This window comes from Hetaerina americana, unplaced genomic scaffold, assembly GCF_022747635.1.
Source record: "Hetaerina americana unplaced genomic scaffold, ioHetAmer1.1.p SCAF_1, whole genome shotgun sequence".
In the NCBI taxonomy this organism is placed as follows: Eukaryota; Metazoa; Arthropoda; class Insecta; order Odonata; family Calopterygidae; genus Hetaerina; species Hetaerina americana.
The window spans coordinates 82,149,125-82,165,459 of NW_027286069.1; the positions used below are offsets into that span (position 1 = coordinate 82,149,125).

The 16,335-nt window shown below is 36.8% G+C and overlaps 1 protein-coding gene across 1 annotated transcript in view; it reads left to right on the plus strand.

Moving 5' to 3' along the window:
• LOC139687124 (putative ammonium transporter 3) overlaps positions 1-13,751 on the plus strand; it is a 61,753-nt gene extending 48,002 nt beyond the window's left edge. Inside the window, exons 7-11 of the mRNA XM_071584287.1 lie at positions 7,084-7,215; positions 8,431-8,526; positions 9,353-9,441; positions 10,996-11,176; positions 13,618-13,751. Of these exons, the coding sequence (XP_071440388.1) occupies positions 7,084-7,215; positions 8,431-8,526; positions 9,353-9,441; positions 10,996-11,176; positions 13,618-13,751 (632 nt within the window). The remainder of the gene's footprint in view (positions 1-7,083; positions 7,216-8,430; positions 8,527-9,352; positions 9,442-10,995; positions 11,177-13,617) is intronic.
• Positions 13,752-16,335: the final 2,584 nt, after the last annotated feature.

A 16,335-nucleotide genomic window follows, 5' to 3' on the forward strand; every position in this document is an offset into this window, starting at 1 on the left:
AATAGTAAATTAACCGACTTAAGTGCCGTGACTGATGTTATTCTAAACGAGCTCTTTGGCAATTGTGGGAAGTATCCCATTCACTCAGCGTTGTTGCTCGCGTGACGGAGTGGCATTGGTAGATTTGGCTTTCCGGAAATCCTCATATTAGTTTGAAGCAGATTTTTTAATTGGTCTTGGTTGGTCATTTATATTTAGACCTTTTTGAGCTCAATTTGAAATGTATTTGAAAATAATCAGTATTGTCGAAAAAGAAGTAATTAACGCCGATGGAATAAAGAAAAATAAACCAGAAACATTTGTTCTGGTTCAAGTTTCAAGAGGTCATATTTTTATGATTAATATTGATTCCATTGCATAGTATTGAAAATATCGATCTGAATATTTTCAATGTTATCTGGTGATTCCTGAAGTCTTCATTATCGGATGAGTGATTAGTGAAAGATTTTTAGGTGTCCAGAAGTATAAAGATTAATATTTTTGAATGCGTTGCTACAAGATTAGGCACCCATTAGCACCTACTTTTTTAATAGAATATTTTTCAATCCGTGGTTCGCGGTAGTCCAGGTGGCGGTCCAGGGGGTAGAGCGTTAGACTGCCTACCGTAGGGTACCGGGTTCGATTCCAGGGCAAGGCACTCTGGGCACCTGCAGCTCCACCCAAGCTATGGGATTTTTCGGGTACCAGGTCTTCCTGGGAAACCATAACCGGGACTAGGAAAGGAACTGGCTCCCTACCCTGATGTGTGAATTAGACACGCCGTCGGGTTTAGCACTGGGTGAAGTCTGCCATCACCTACCAAACCGACCTTCGGGTTGATTACTGTGTTTATGGTTTTTTTCATCACACCTTCACCATTTTGCTCTTCACTGTCGCCCTTTCTCTACCGTTTTCTTAGTTTCTTAATTGCATTCCATTTCCTAGACCACCCAGCATCTTGATTCTTCTACTCCCCTTTTCTCCTATTCCTCAACCATGCCTTCAATAAATTTCTTTTACAAATCGTCTTCTTAGCCGCACATGGCCTATCCAGTTTATTTGTTCTCACTTATTGTCCTTAAAAGAGTTCTATCCCATTATATTTTCCAGAACTTCCTCATTTCTATTCATCTTATCTTCAACATTCGCTTCCAAGATCCCATATATGTGGTCGTTTTTTTGAGTACTTTAATTCATAAGCTATAAAATTGGATAAAATCATCCATCGGCGTTAATAAATAAATTGCACATCTAATAAAAATAAATTCATCTTCCTCCTCTCTTTATTTGTGGAAAAAAAAGGATTTTGTAGTGCTGGCAAGTATTTTCTTTTGCAGTCAAATAATTATTATTTCAAATCAATCTTAAGGTGTCCAGAACGATACGTTTCTTAGTATATTCCTTTAAGAAATAATGGGGCAATGCTTATTTATCTAACTACTGTTGTGTTCTATGGATAAATCTACCTCGGAGCCTGTTAAATGAAATCTTACTTAAGAGAGTATTCTAAATTATCTATTCGGTAATTTTTGACCTCTCAGTAACCAGCAAAGGGTTCAAGTATCAAAGTCGATTTTCGGTTTTATCGACATTATTTCAAATTCAAATGATTTCATGGAAAAAAAATTTTTGACACGCAATTACACTCTTAGAGACCTATAGCGATTAGCAAAGATATTATTCTGACATGGAGTAGAACTACCAATATGAGTTTGTATGTAGGAGTAGAAAGCGGAAACGTGAGCTTCTATATTTAAAAATATTGTAATTTCGAATAGAACGTCGTGTTTATGGGAATGAAATCTATGGGAAAAGGGAGTTAACTAATTACTGCATATATTAAACCGTCAGGGTGGCGTAAAGAATGGAAGGGAGTAGACTTTTAAAGCAGCATGAAGGCAAGTAGAAGTTAGGGCGTAATGGAGAGAGAAATAGGGAGTTCCCGCCGTATTATAAATAAGTAGACCGTCCAAAGCCTACTTTCCAAACAGATGGAATAACATGACTGATTGAGGCCATGGTAGAGGTGAGAAAAAAGTAAATGATGCAGAAAATCGCAAAAGCTACATGTAAAGCGATATCCTACTAACCCAAGCATACTACTTTTTCTCGTTTCCTGCCATAGATTTTTCCAATGAGTTTATTTGAATGAAGTAGTTCAATGGAACATACATTTAATACAACTCACGGTTATTGTCATGGGTTTGAATGCCCACTGATGGGGATTGTATCATTATAATATAAAATTGCGTCGAATTTAAAATTGCGTTATGAAATCACTTGTGCGAAAAACCACGACTCCCATGCTAATTTAAATTACCATTGCAGAAGAGTATAAGGTAATTTCTATATTTAACTCTTGGATTCTGTTTTCTAGGTGATTATAAAACGTAGTGGAAAACTTTCTTGAACTTCAACAAAATAAGTAATGAAATGAATTAACTTGTAAATTTTCCTTCAAATCAACTTTTCTCTCTCCAGGACCATTGAAAAAATCAAACCTAAAACATTGGAAAGGTACTATTACTTGAAATTGAAATTATAGATTTATCAATAGCGATATTTCGATAGAGACATTCTGGTGCTGACGTGAGAATTGAAGCAGTATAATTACTTCTGGGGAAAATGGCCAGTTTCCTTTCATTTTGGAAATGCACTTGTTGGGTTGCACGCACTTACGAGGAGAAGGGAATTAGCCCCCACCGGCGTGAATATCGATCCACACTCTCGTTTCAAGTGTTGAAAACGTTACCAACGGCCTACCATGGATTTCACTCCGGGGAAACTCCGTTTTATTCGATTGTACCTGACAACATATTTTGTCGCTCTCCTTATTAGCCGAAACATATTTTGATACTTTCTGTAGATATCATTTTCAAGAATTTTCTAGCCATATCCCGGTAAATTTTGTTTGTCATTTTTTCAAACGTTTTTCTACTACTGAACTTAGTGGATTTTCCTTTATGTCAAGTAACCAAAATTAAGATGTTATGTTGTTAAGTATTTTGTATCGCTCATTATCGCCTAACTTCCACAGGTGTATTTGAAAATGATCTCGACTTGAATAGTGTCCCTCGACAATTTAAAACTACATCGTATTGCTTAGTTATCGTGAATTTAGGATGACTTGATTAAATCTGAATCTACTGCATGAATTATATGGTTGCACTTTTTGATAGCAGTTAACGAGGTATTAAAGTTAGTCTAAAATTACTTTGATGTAAAATTAATTATCAATGAAGTCTTTTCTTTCGTACAAATTTCTATCCTGGAAAAATTATTACCGTAACTTAACCAGTCATTAACTTCAATCATACCAATATTATTTACAAATGACTTCCAACATTTTAAAGATACTTTGAGGAGGGGTTAGGCCGGGAAAGGGAATCCCTTCTGCTCTCGCCTTGATAAATACAATTTATTATTACCAATTATTAATCATAAAAAATCACGAATATTGAAAATTACTTAAGTTTTAACGGCGAAACAATGGAAAAGGAATGCTCATAATTTCTTTACCAGTGAGCTATTAATTATATCTTCTTGTGCTATAGATTGATTCTTCCATCTCCGCTAAGACTTGGTATAGACTTTCTTTCTGAAACATAAGGAAATATATTCGTCCATTCTTTGCTAACGCAATTTACCATTGCGTACTTGATATAAAGTTGTTGATTTCCAGATGTTACGAGTATATTGTGATTTTGTATTGCACCGTCCAACTAACAACGGGTTATAGAGAAACATCCTGTTATTCCTGGTCGCCATTCAAAAAGTCATTTCAGTCAAATTCGTGCACATGGTACAGTTGTAGAACTTCATAATATACACATTCCAAGGCAAAGAGGTGTTAATTTCCTTAGTTGCCGGAGATGGTACAACATCGTGCTATGACGCTAAGGTCGTATGCAGGCGATTCAAGGCTAAAGCGCATTCTTTATGACGTTTTTTTGTTCGATCCTTTGCAATCGGAAAAATGTCTCCCGCATCTTTTTTTTTATTCTTTCTGTGTAGTTTTGAAATATATTCTTCACTATCATAATATTCTTTTCATTCCTTATTTTGCTGTTTTGTTAAGTATGCATTATTGTTTGCGACGCAACCAGCAGTAAACGGCGTGCATACGTTCTGAGCTAAAGCATACTCTTGCCTCATCATCAACTTAAGTTACAAAACCAGCGATGTGAGAGGCATTGCTCAGCATCTGGCAGTTCGGATTTCGTTCTCGGGTCATAATTTGTCGTTAAGTGGTACGTTCAATGCAGTCTATTAAAATAAATTCATAACCGAAAATATTTCAAAAAATTACGTGCGCGAAGTTTGGGTCACCCCGTGAGTATACACGTGTATGTATGTATGCTAATAAACGCACACACACATACATATAGGCAGAGAGAAAAGTTACGCATCATAAACTAATATGCATACATATGAAGACTAGGCATCTTTTCTACGAAAGTACAATTTTATAAGGACATTTTTTGGGCCTTAGTGTATCAGCAGACCTTTTCCTTCCCCTGCAATTATGTTTACTGGTATACAATTGTCTCACACTTTTGACTCCAATGGAAATTGATCATTAAGATAAAAATTATCTAAAACCAGGTAATTGGTTGAAAATTCAGATTTTAAAGATTCCTCACAAGATTGCAGTAAAATGAGAAATCAAGTTTTGTTTATGTGGTCAAGCATCGATTCGATTCCGCGCTTCCGTGCTTGGACGTAATCTCATGAGGAGTAATTCTTTTGATTGAAAAAGAATACGACGGCGAATAACTGCCGAGGAGCTACCGAATTTGGATGCGCTTACGTCAAACATGAAGAGATTTGCCTCGCATTTTCTCGTCTGAGAGTTTCTTTTCGTTTTGTTTCTCGTCTGTCATTCCTTTTCAACCAGTCTTTTAGTGTTCATGGTTGAAATGTTCTAGCCTACTACAGTTTATCAATTTTTTCGATATTATTCATTACGATCGAGTGAAAATAAGCAACCCTGTGCATTTTGCACTCTGGAAAACTCCGGCATGCATTCATTCTATTGTGACTCTATCGGTTTTGCGTTCGTTATCTTTATTTTTACGCTGAGATAAGCCTTGTATGGAAAATCCATAAAACAGATGTTCTCTTAAAGAGTTATATAACCCAACTGGGTTGTGATTGGGGTGTGTGTTTTCCTGTACTCTTTTTTCATATGCACATCATTTAAATTAATGTCACACACTGAGTAAATAATGCATATTTATAATTCTCGCACGAGTTCACCGAAATAAATTCTAATTATTTTTTCTTGGGCGTATTGGTGTCCCATCTGGATATATATTAGTAAACGTTTCACAGCATCACATGCACTGTGTTCGATGAACAGATTTCCGTTACTAAACTAACGGTGAATAGTCTCCGTAAATTGGCAAACCATCTTTCACCTTGCACTTTACCAAAGTTGAAAGAAAAAGAAGGATAGTACTTTTCGTAACATTCTTTCCGTTTGAAAATTTTATGAGACCAGTACAGAGTTGATTATTTTACCCAGAAACTTGGAACTTTTGTTGTTTATTAAGCTTGCGGAACTAGAATCGTCTTGCCAATCCTGCCGATTCTTGAGTCGAACTATTTACTCAAGTTATTTTCTCCTATATGCAGTCCTGCAATTCAGTTTACCAGGATTTTGCATTTTTGATGAGTAAAACGAAGAATATACTCATCGTCCCTTTTATCATTGAGTCATTGATCTCGTAGATTTTCAATATGCATCAGTATCTGTCATTCTTGATTCCGAGCGTGGTCGTTTGATATTTCCCCAATCATGCTTCAGTTGGTCTGGCTATGGGTTTTAGTTTCAACTTTTAAGAACGAAGTGTTCTTTCTACCCGAGCCATTTCAGTTACCGGGATTGAAGGGCACTATTCCCGATACTGCAGTTTACAGTTATAAGAATATCAATTAAAAAATTGCTATAGAAAAAAATGAATCTGCTCTCTCTCCCCTCTCCCTTCTTCCACTTCATGTGGGTTCTTCATCCCGTTGACCTTGAATTCTTGCACACCGTAGAGTTAGATAACATTTAAAATCAATTGGCAGGTAAAATGCTGGGGTATAGAAAGAAAAATTATCTATGATGTAATACTTTTTTTTAATCAAACCAATATTCATAACTTCAGTTTTTCATGGTTACTTTTTTGAGAAACGATGTGTTTACAATATTGCGTAGTATTTGACCTAACAAAGCTGTATTTAGAAGTGTATATCATTGAACCGGAATGCGTATTCATTAACATATAGCAGCAAAAAGTATATAAAATGCCATCATTAGGAAGAGTTTTGCAGTTCTAAGCAGAATGGACAATCAAGATATTAACGTACAATAGCTATGCACGTACCAAAATTTCTCTTCATTATTCAGATGTTATTAAAAGTCAATGAATTAATTTTCCTCTTTTAGGAAAGTGTTTCACATCACCAAGATAACTTTGAGAAAACTCTTTTTAGCTTAAAACTGTTAAATTTAGTTAATAATGCATCAGATACATCGTTAATTCTATAATTATCATCCGCTCGCCTTTGCAAGCGTATTTGGAGAACATTTGAATTATGTTATTAGGAGCAGTATAGCATGATATTAACGTGCTACCAAAGGCCGTGAACAGAAAAAAAGAGTTTCATATGTAATACTTAGAGGGAAACACGTATTGATAAATTCTCTATCATTATAATTTTTTTGGAGAAAATTAGCTTTTCAGATATTTCCAAGATGTACTATTCGAAGCTCGAAATGCATAAACTTCCTCCATTGGCTGAAATTATTTTTGAAATGCTGTATGTTTCCTTTTTTTTAAGGTAATCTACCGGTTAAGGTAGGTTTTTGGATGGGCACGACTACCAAACAAACATTTTATTACTCCTAACAAAACAAAAAATCCATCCTACTCTATATCAGGTTCCTATTCAACTCTGAGTACTTTTCCTTTATATAGAGTATATAGTATTAAATGTCCTAACAAATAATGATAATAAGTCATTGTCTGTATTTTTTTTCTTTCCCATCGTCGTGAGTAAATACGTCGTATATGTATTCTCTGTTTACTTATCGTGGAATTACTTTCCCTGTAGCTGGTTGCTACCTTTACCGTCCTTGGGAGGGACTGACGATAGGCGCCGTGGGCGGAACTGTGGCCTGCCTAATGATGCCCCTTTGGGATCGTATGAGAATTGACGACCCCGTGGGAGCCTCATCTGTTCATGGTAAGTCTTCCGATTACGCTTCCATCGTTCTTTCTCTTGTACTGTGCCCTCCCCTTCATCCTTCTGCCCACTGAAAAACATACGATGTTTCAATATAATAATAACTGGAAGGGAAAATGAAAAAAAATTATTAATTTTAGTCAAAAATCACTGCCTCAAATTTAGACAAAAATTTTTTGTTTTGTTTTTTCAATCGACTTAAATATTGAATTTTGATGAATTTGGCAATATCATTTAAATTTTACCCCGAAAACATAAGCTAAACGAAAATTGAAACATTCAACAAAAGGATCTTCGTGCAAACAAATGTGCAAAATGTATTACAAAATGTCGTGTATCTCTGATTTAGCTTGTAAATTTAATTTTAAATGGATTATCAGCATTTAAAGCAATTATACATACATTAGGATTTGTTTGATATTTGTCATTGCCTGAAGGTTAATTAATTTTTGGCGTGAAATTCTAGAACAACGATGAATTTATGAAGTAAGTTTGACAAACCGTTGCTGTAGTCGAGTTTAGAGATAATTGATATGGTGAAATGCACATTAATTTGCCAACTAAAGCTACAATTTAATGCAGAGTTTTTAATTAAATAAATTAATAATTTATCTGTAGAGAAAACTTGCTTAAATAGTCCTTCATCAAATTACAGTATCTATTTGAATGCGTAGTATTTTCCTTGAACGCTGTCCATAGCTGTTAATGTTACCGGAGTACATCTATTAGCATGAATAAACTAGTTAGTGCGGTATGAATGTACTGTGAATTCACAAGTATTCTTTTCTAAATTAGGTTTTAGTAAACTGACGCGTTCAAAGAAACACTAAAGTAATTATAAAATAGCATAATTTTTACTGTCGTAATATATTATATGCCGTATGGTGAGGTTTTCAGATTTAAGAGTACGTAATTACAAGCGACATAAATAGTCTTCTGAGAATGTATTTATAACCTCCGAAGTCAACGGGGAAAGTAAAACTCAGGTCTTCACATTGTTTTGGGTATCTAATTTTGTTAAAACTAACGGTATCTTACGGCATTCTGCACTTACCAGGAAACTAGCTTAGTGTCTTCAATTTCACTGCAGTCATTTTAAAATCTTCATGTATTTTTCTTCCTATTCTCTAGATTATATCAAATGTATGGTTATGAGAAATTTCTTTGGAATACAAATTTTCCATGAAAAACTAATGCATCATGGTATGAATTAAGGTTGCTGCGGCCTGTGGGGTCTTATTGCTGTGGGCCTTTTCGCGAGCGACCCGCAGCTTTTGGATACTACTCGAGGAGAATCGGGCCTCTTTCATGGTCAGTATTACCTATAACAGTTTATGCATATCATTGGCATGTTTGTGGAGGCTTAGTATCCCAGTCTATAGGACGCTTGGCTACCGGTCTGAGTGCCCGCGTTCGGTTCCGAGTGATGACTCTGGTCGCCCGCAGCTTCGCACCCAATTCTGTGATTTTTTTGAAAACCACAGGCGGCACAAGGGAAGGAAGTGACCACTCTTCCACTCTGTTTACTTAAATTTCACACTCCTAATAGAGATTCCTTAATGTAAGGGGATGTCAACCCTAGCCCATAAAAAAACCTTAGGGATTTTGGGTTTAATGTGGTATTTTTATCTGTATGTTGCCACATTAAAAATTAATGATTTTGAACCAGGCATATTACATGTTATGACACTTAATATATAAATACCTGTACGTAAATAGATGCATGCATATATTTTATTTATAAATCTATTAGACAAAGAGCCTGCGAAATAATTCCTTTGGAAAGGCTGAATAAAATTATTGTTGGCTTGATACATTACTTCTCCCAGTAAGTTCAAGATTTGAAAAAAAAGTTGGTATTCTATATCAGTCTGCGTACTTTAGTCTTTATGAGTTCCAATATCATATTTGGACTACTATTGGTTCATGTATTATTATTATTCTCTGTTAATTTTATGGCAATCAAGTAAAATGGAGCCTCTTCAGTGATCGACGTAAAATTGACGTCTCTTGTTATTTCCCATTTAATCAGCCATTAGATGTCCACTGAGGATCGTGGATAATCGCCTACCTTTTATCGGGTAGGCGTGTTGTTTGCCTAGTTCACTAATGACATTTTGTAATCATGTGTACACAGGAGGTGGATGGTACCTTCTGGGCGTGCAAGTGCTCTCGGCTATATGCTACGTGACCTGGTCCAGTTTGCTGACTTTCATTCTTTTATGGGTAGGTATGAGAAAAGTATGGGTGTCAAACATGCATACATATACATACGAATCATCAGTAACATATGAAAACTTTGTTCACATGAATGGAATTCCTCTAGCGCGCAATTTTACATTACTCTGATGAGATTGAAGTTCAGAAAATATAACGTTATTTTTCTCTTGTTGAACATTATCTTCTGCGTATTATATGGCGTAGGTAACCTTGGCTTTTGGCGTGCGTCTTACTTTTATTTTATTCAATAACGGGAACAAAGGGAAAATTTTCTCTTAGAGATCGATGTTTGAAAGTGAAAAAAAAATTTTTAAATGTGTTTTTTTTTCAAATAAAAAATGGGATATCCATGTTTTTATCTGTACACTTGATTACTTATCAGTTCAACTTCTCAAGTTTCGTTTTTCTCTCAAATAAATGTCCTTGGCGGACAAGAAACCTTGAGCAAGTAAAAGGCGGGATATTTTTAATTTTGGCATTGAGGCCTCTTCCCTTTGCCGATTGTTTTTAGAGATGACGTCTGCGGAGGGTTATTTCGTGGTTATTAAGCATTGACGTATTCTTATGTACAGTAATAACAAATGACTGCCACCGAAGCTTCTGCGTGGCTAAAATTAGCTATCAAAATGTAATGGACACCCATTTTTTTAATGTGCCGCTTGTTTTGCCATGCCATGTTATGCCAGCCCTTTTTTTTAGGGGATAGCCTGCATTAATGCCGTTTGTTGAAAGATAATCTGCTGTATATTTTCGCGTGAGCCCATCTCTTCTTCCTGTGCTTACAGATGGAAAGAGCTCACACGCGTTTTTTTTAGTATTTGCGGCCGAATCGGCTGTCAATCCATTTTTCTTTGAACACCAGATGTTTCATGTATCACTTTTATTCTGTCCTGTAAAATCATTTAGATCTCTTAATTTTATTCCCTTATTAATCATAATTTCTTCTCCAGACCTATTCAATTTTGACAAATGAGCTACGATGGCCCAAGATTAAATATTGAACGTTGGATTATTAATATTACGATCTCATGATCATATTTTATGAATAATACACAATGCCATTGCCTTATTTATACATATAGAATACCCTTAACTTTTGTTGAAAACTGATTAATATTTGGCAAAAAATAACTATTATTTTCTTTCGCCAAGTATTTGACTAACTTATGATGCTCTAATAATATCTTGACATTTTCATCAATAAATTAAAGTGTTGAAACGTTTTCCCAAAGCATGAATTTTATATGAGGCCAACAAAATACCTTAAATGAGATCAGAGAACGGTTAAAATCCATCAAGCGCTTGCCCACGGTTGGGAATTGCATTTGGATGCGTGGCGCTAGAATAAGATTGATTACCAAGCATAATAAATGTACAAACAAGCGTGATCCCATTCATAGTCCTGGAGTAACTAACTTATTGGTATGCAGGCAATATCTGTTTTCCCCAAATGTAATAGGCGTAGCTAAAAATCGGTACGGATCCCAGAATGCTGTAATCCAGCCTTCTAGCCGGTTAGAAGTTGTCTCCTATACTGACGGGAGATGATTTCCCTTGCAGCTAATCGACAAGGGTATCGGCCTCCGCATGAAGCCGGAGGAGGAACTACTGGGAGCCGACTTCGTGGAGCACAACATCTTACGTCCAGGGGCGGGACTGGACAGAGCCTTTGCAGCCCTTTGCGATGATTTCCCGTTACTTTGCAGGTCGGACGCCGCATCCCTCGTGGGACACAACAGCGGTAAGTGTATGATGTACAGGAAAACCAACTTGCGGCATCGAATACTCACAGTGATCAACCGAAAGGTTGGTTTAATACGTGAGGGCATAGCCGACCGACCTCCAAGCAATCCCTACGGCTGTAAGTAGTAGAGGCAGGCTCTAATTTTGTGGAAATTAAACATACTTCGTAATAATAAAATTGTGCTTTTCCTCAGCAATTAATTTCGTGCAACTCAATTCAATTCTAGTGCCTCATCATCAGGTACATGTATAAGAAATGCATAATAATGTACCTGATGCCTGGTAATTTTTCAGCTGATACCTGATAAAAATGCAATGGTTTATGCGGAATAAATCACTGTGGAAAATCACAATTCAATTTTATTATTTCGCAATCAGCCCAATGGCGTGTAAAATTTACACAATCGAGGTAGGGTCGAAGAGGTAGTCATATCCTTGTATAAAAGTCGTATCCTTGGATACGGATAGTGTCACAGAAATCAAATAATATTTTCAAATAGCGCGGGTGGAGGAAAATGGGTACGAGCTCCTGGTACGGATCATCTCTACGAGTAAAAAGATGTCATATTACATAGCCAATAATGTTGCAATATGACAGAACACGCAAACGTAGAAGATGAAAGATGAGAACACACGAAAAACAATGACTGAATAGCGGTGAAGTGAACTTTACAGTTTCCTAGGTTTTCGTTGGCCAAATGAATGGAAGTGCCAGTAAATTTAACCAGCAGAGAAAGAACATTTAAGGTTTGATTGAAATCCAAAATTAAATGTGGATTTTGGTGTGATTGATTCGCACTGGATCATTTTTTCGTCTTTCCTTAATGACAATCTAGAGCTAATTGGTCGCGGGGCTACCCTTAACACAGTTGGGCAAGTAATAGCAAACGTGTTATTATCCATGAAAAACGCCACCCTTATCATGACGCGATACCCTGTTGTGTGCATAATTTTTACTATTGATTCCTGTTCGCGTCATGAAATCGCCTGCGATTATTCATTCAGTTACTTTTATAGCTGAATGCTAACGTGTCCTTTTACCTGGAGGTTGAAGCCTTATTCCAGTGTACAAGTATAATTACTTTGTCATAGATTTTGCTCTGAGCTACCTGGCTCGGGTGACATCTCTCCTAGCTATGTTATCTAGAGAATATCATAAAACTGCATCACGGATTTGAATTTTACAATTCCTACACATGTTAAATGTGGCTTTCAACGCAATAAAAATTGTGGCGATAACAGTCTTCACACTCTTAAACTTGTTAACATATCTGTACCTCTATAAATGGCAAAGTCATCTGTTTATGGCTATTTAAGTGTTAATTTTAAGTGTAGTTGAAAATATATTTTCCCTTTTATTATCTATTATATTCATATTGGATTAGGTGGAACTATGAAGCGTAAAACAAAATTTTGGAAATTTGGCAATCGCTGCCGCAAAAGGCATATAGTCACACTCGTGTGGTTTTATATGTCACTGCGATTTAATAAATGTGTTCCTAAATTATTGCATAGGAAATATTTTTATTGATGTGTCAGTCTCGTATAAAATAACCCATTATAAAATAAATGTACATTTTATATACCCAATCTATGAACGTCAGCAAATCGTCAATTAACGTGCACTGAATTGGAACCCTTTTATCTCGTCTTCAAATTCGAAAAAAACGTTTTTATTTTTCCAGATAACTTCCTAATATTCGCTTTCAGTTCTGAGCATATATATTTGCTTTCCTAATTTTCTGTCTCGTGTTCCCTCTTCGCCAACTGTCATCATCATCAGTATTTCAATCTTAAGATCGGTTTACACTATCCCTCCATTCTTCTCCATTCTTTAACTATATCAATGGCGAAATACGTTTCATTCGGGGGGTTTGGTCAACATCTAAGTGCTGAGAGTGCCTGTAGAACCGATTCTACGAATATTAGTTGGATTCTTACTTTCTAGGAAAGAATTCATCTCTTCCTTTATTGTATTTCCATCGCTGACTTTACATTGAATCGTTTACAAATATTTGACTAAGGTAAGGGGCCCCATAAACGATGTTCTTCGGAAACAGCCAGAGGCCCAATCCAATTTGCCATTTTAATGCGTCTTGACGTTATACTGAGGATTCGCAAACTTAGATGGTTGTCTTAAAGTTATAATATTAGTCATTAGCGGTTGCTCGTCACTTCTATTATTTTTGATGAACGCTAAAAAAATCCAGGATGAGTGTCCCGTATGCTTCTCCATTCATTCTAAATGATTTTGTTTGCACGCAGAAATCAAGGGAAATTGGTAATCACGCTCAGCATACATGAGGGTGCCCACAAAAAGGTTGCAAGACGACCGTCATCTCACCTGATGAATCAACCCATAGACCTCCGTGTTTCCCCAAAAATACTCGGTGTTGCTGTTTCGGCGCAAGCTTAGCCTCAGTTTCTCTGTCTCTCCAGGGCACGAGCTCTACTTGGAGAGGATGGTGGCCGGGCGCAAGGAAGGCGTCCCGCCGTCGAGGCGATCCGGAGACGGCGAAGAAGAATCGGTCGCTCTGAAGATCGAGGACGAGAACGGGTTGCCACCCGCTTAGGATCCGCCTCCCCCTACCTCAATCCCTGCCCCGGAGTGAGAGCAGCCTCCTCACCTCATTCCCTCCGATATCCCTTTGGTGCACGGCGGAGTTCCTGGGCGGTCGAGACTGCCTGACTATCGACTCGAAGGAAACGACGTCTGTTGCATGGAATGTGACGACTTCCGGCAAAGGCGGTGGTGTCGTCCCCTCAGCTGACATGAAAGAGTTTTTTAATCTACTGCGATGCATTTGTTCATTCGTTTTGAACGAATTTTAACGTATTCATTTACGTATTTATTTATTTGTTGTTTTTTGTCAAACAATGAGACATCTATTTATTTTTTAACCCCGATCGAGTGCATACGCCACTTGGACTAGGCCCGTCCGACACGAGTGATCTGTTCAATTGAGTAAGGTCGGGAGTCGCTTTTTTACGTGCACATAGAGTTATCATGGTGAAGCAATACCTCTCATACCCCCATGGCCCTGTCCTAATTGGCCGCTCCCCATGAATATGACCAGGAAAAGAGACAACCTCAGGAGTAGGGGAAGTGGCGAAGGGAGGGGTGTTGCTTAAAAAATGGGAACAAAAAGAGCGACGTGGATGTTTCTCTTCTCTTACTTCCGAGGATAAGGGAAAGGGTCGAACTGCGGAGACATATAGGCAATAAGGGGCCGCACACTGCATGATCCCCGTTCGCTGCTAGCGGGAACGGGACTTTTGATGATGTGACACCTCTGATTACACCAGACCACTCCAGTTGTTCTCCCTCCTAAACAGTGTGGCAAGGGTCACCTTCCCCTTATGGATCAAGCGTCTATTTTCAATTTGTAGGTAGATCGGAAGCTCCATGGACCACTCCTCTCTAGCTCCGTTTGCTGTGCGATGGACGCCGGTGGCAGCACTCGCCCTCCTGCGAACTACCAAACAAACCCAAGGGGCAAACGAGGATATTCATTTCCGGCATCCATATTGCCAGATTAATCGTATCCAGCAAACGATAAGAAAAATCCTCTCCCCTTCTTGTGATCCGATGGCCGATGCAATCTATGATGGCACTTCGCATCCATTTAAATTAAGGAAAAAATCATTCAGCTGGAACTTTTGTGTTCTAGGCACTAATTTCTTTAAAGAATAGTTCCACACAGTCACCGCGAAATGTTTTAATATTCCTGGATTATATAATTTTTTCAGATGGGTTTTATTGCTCGCCCCAACAGACTAACTCAAAACATATATAGCATTATAATTATCAGAGAACGACGCTGTCTTCGAGAACATCTTTAAAAAGAGGTCTTGATTTGAGATGTATCTGGAGCATTAGAAATTGTGCAGTATTAATACGCTACAAATGGCTAAACCCTGTTCGCTATTGAAATACAGATGTATACTTCCCGGCTGTGAGAATCAAGAAACTCATTCCAAAAATTTGATCTGAGTCTGGTATTGGAGTTGATAATACTACGTATTTGTAAAGTTTTTTTCAGTTCGTTGTTTGTTTATCAGGATTAGTAATCCAGTGCGTCTGACTTTGTCTTAAAATAGGCCATGTTTACAAGAGGGATACATTACTAGGGGTGCGTGTGTTTTTGAATTAATTACTGGAAGGGAAAATAATTGCTTGAATTTTTATTTATCATTATATGTCAGTTTTTATTACTCCAGTACATAACTACTAGATATTAACAATTTATAATAAATCAATATGGGAGGTTTATGTTGATTCTTTTCAAAAGCGCTTACGCTTTTAGAATTCCATCCGCCATTTGTCTTTGTAAATGAATATACATTTGGTGTAGAGTAATCATTGTGGTAAATATTATTTTTTAAAAAGTTTGAACAAGTGAAAATTTCATGATTTTTAGATTAACTTAGATCCTTGTGTATTATCCGCAGCCAACTTAATAGTTTTGATTTGGTTCATGCTACGAAGTGAAATTATTTTCTTCATGTAAAATATTTTTGCTCCATTTTTCCAACAACGATGTCTTTATAAGTGCATTTTATTTTTAAATACTTGAATCTTCTGCATAAATTCCATAAATTATGGTTAAGTATCTCTGTAACTCGAGTAGACTTTGATTTTTTGTGGTAATTAATACTAATCTAAGGTATCTGTACCTTGTCCAGACAGTTTGAGTTCAAGGGTCAAATCAAGGATACCCTAACTAGTCACCTTCGTTCCTATATACTAACTAGTCTGACAGTGGCTTCTAATAATATTGATCCCCTAAGTGGTTATGAATATTTATTTTAATCGTAGATGACAGTTAAAAACAACAGTGAATAGGTCTGTGAAAATGGCACGATTCCATAGGAATAGTGGTATTCCCTCATTGCCACCACAAAAATTTTCTTAGTGTTTTTATGTCGACATTTTAATGTCGTGTACTCTTGGTCGATTGCGATAGTTTAAATCTATTTCACTAGGGTAATTAATTTTTTCGAGTTATTTTGACAGATTCAAATATGATGTTCCTTTCTTTTTGTATCACAATTGTCAGTTATGTTTATTGCTCCATAGGGACCATGCAAATATTTAATTTTTTAAATATTTATCACAATATTTGCGTAAGAAAATGTAAAGAACAATGTGTTCGT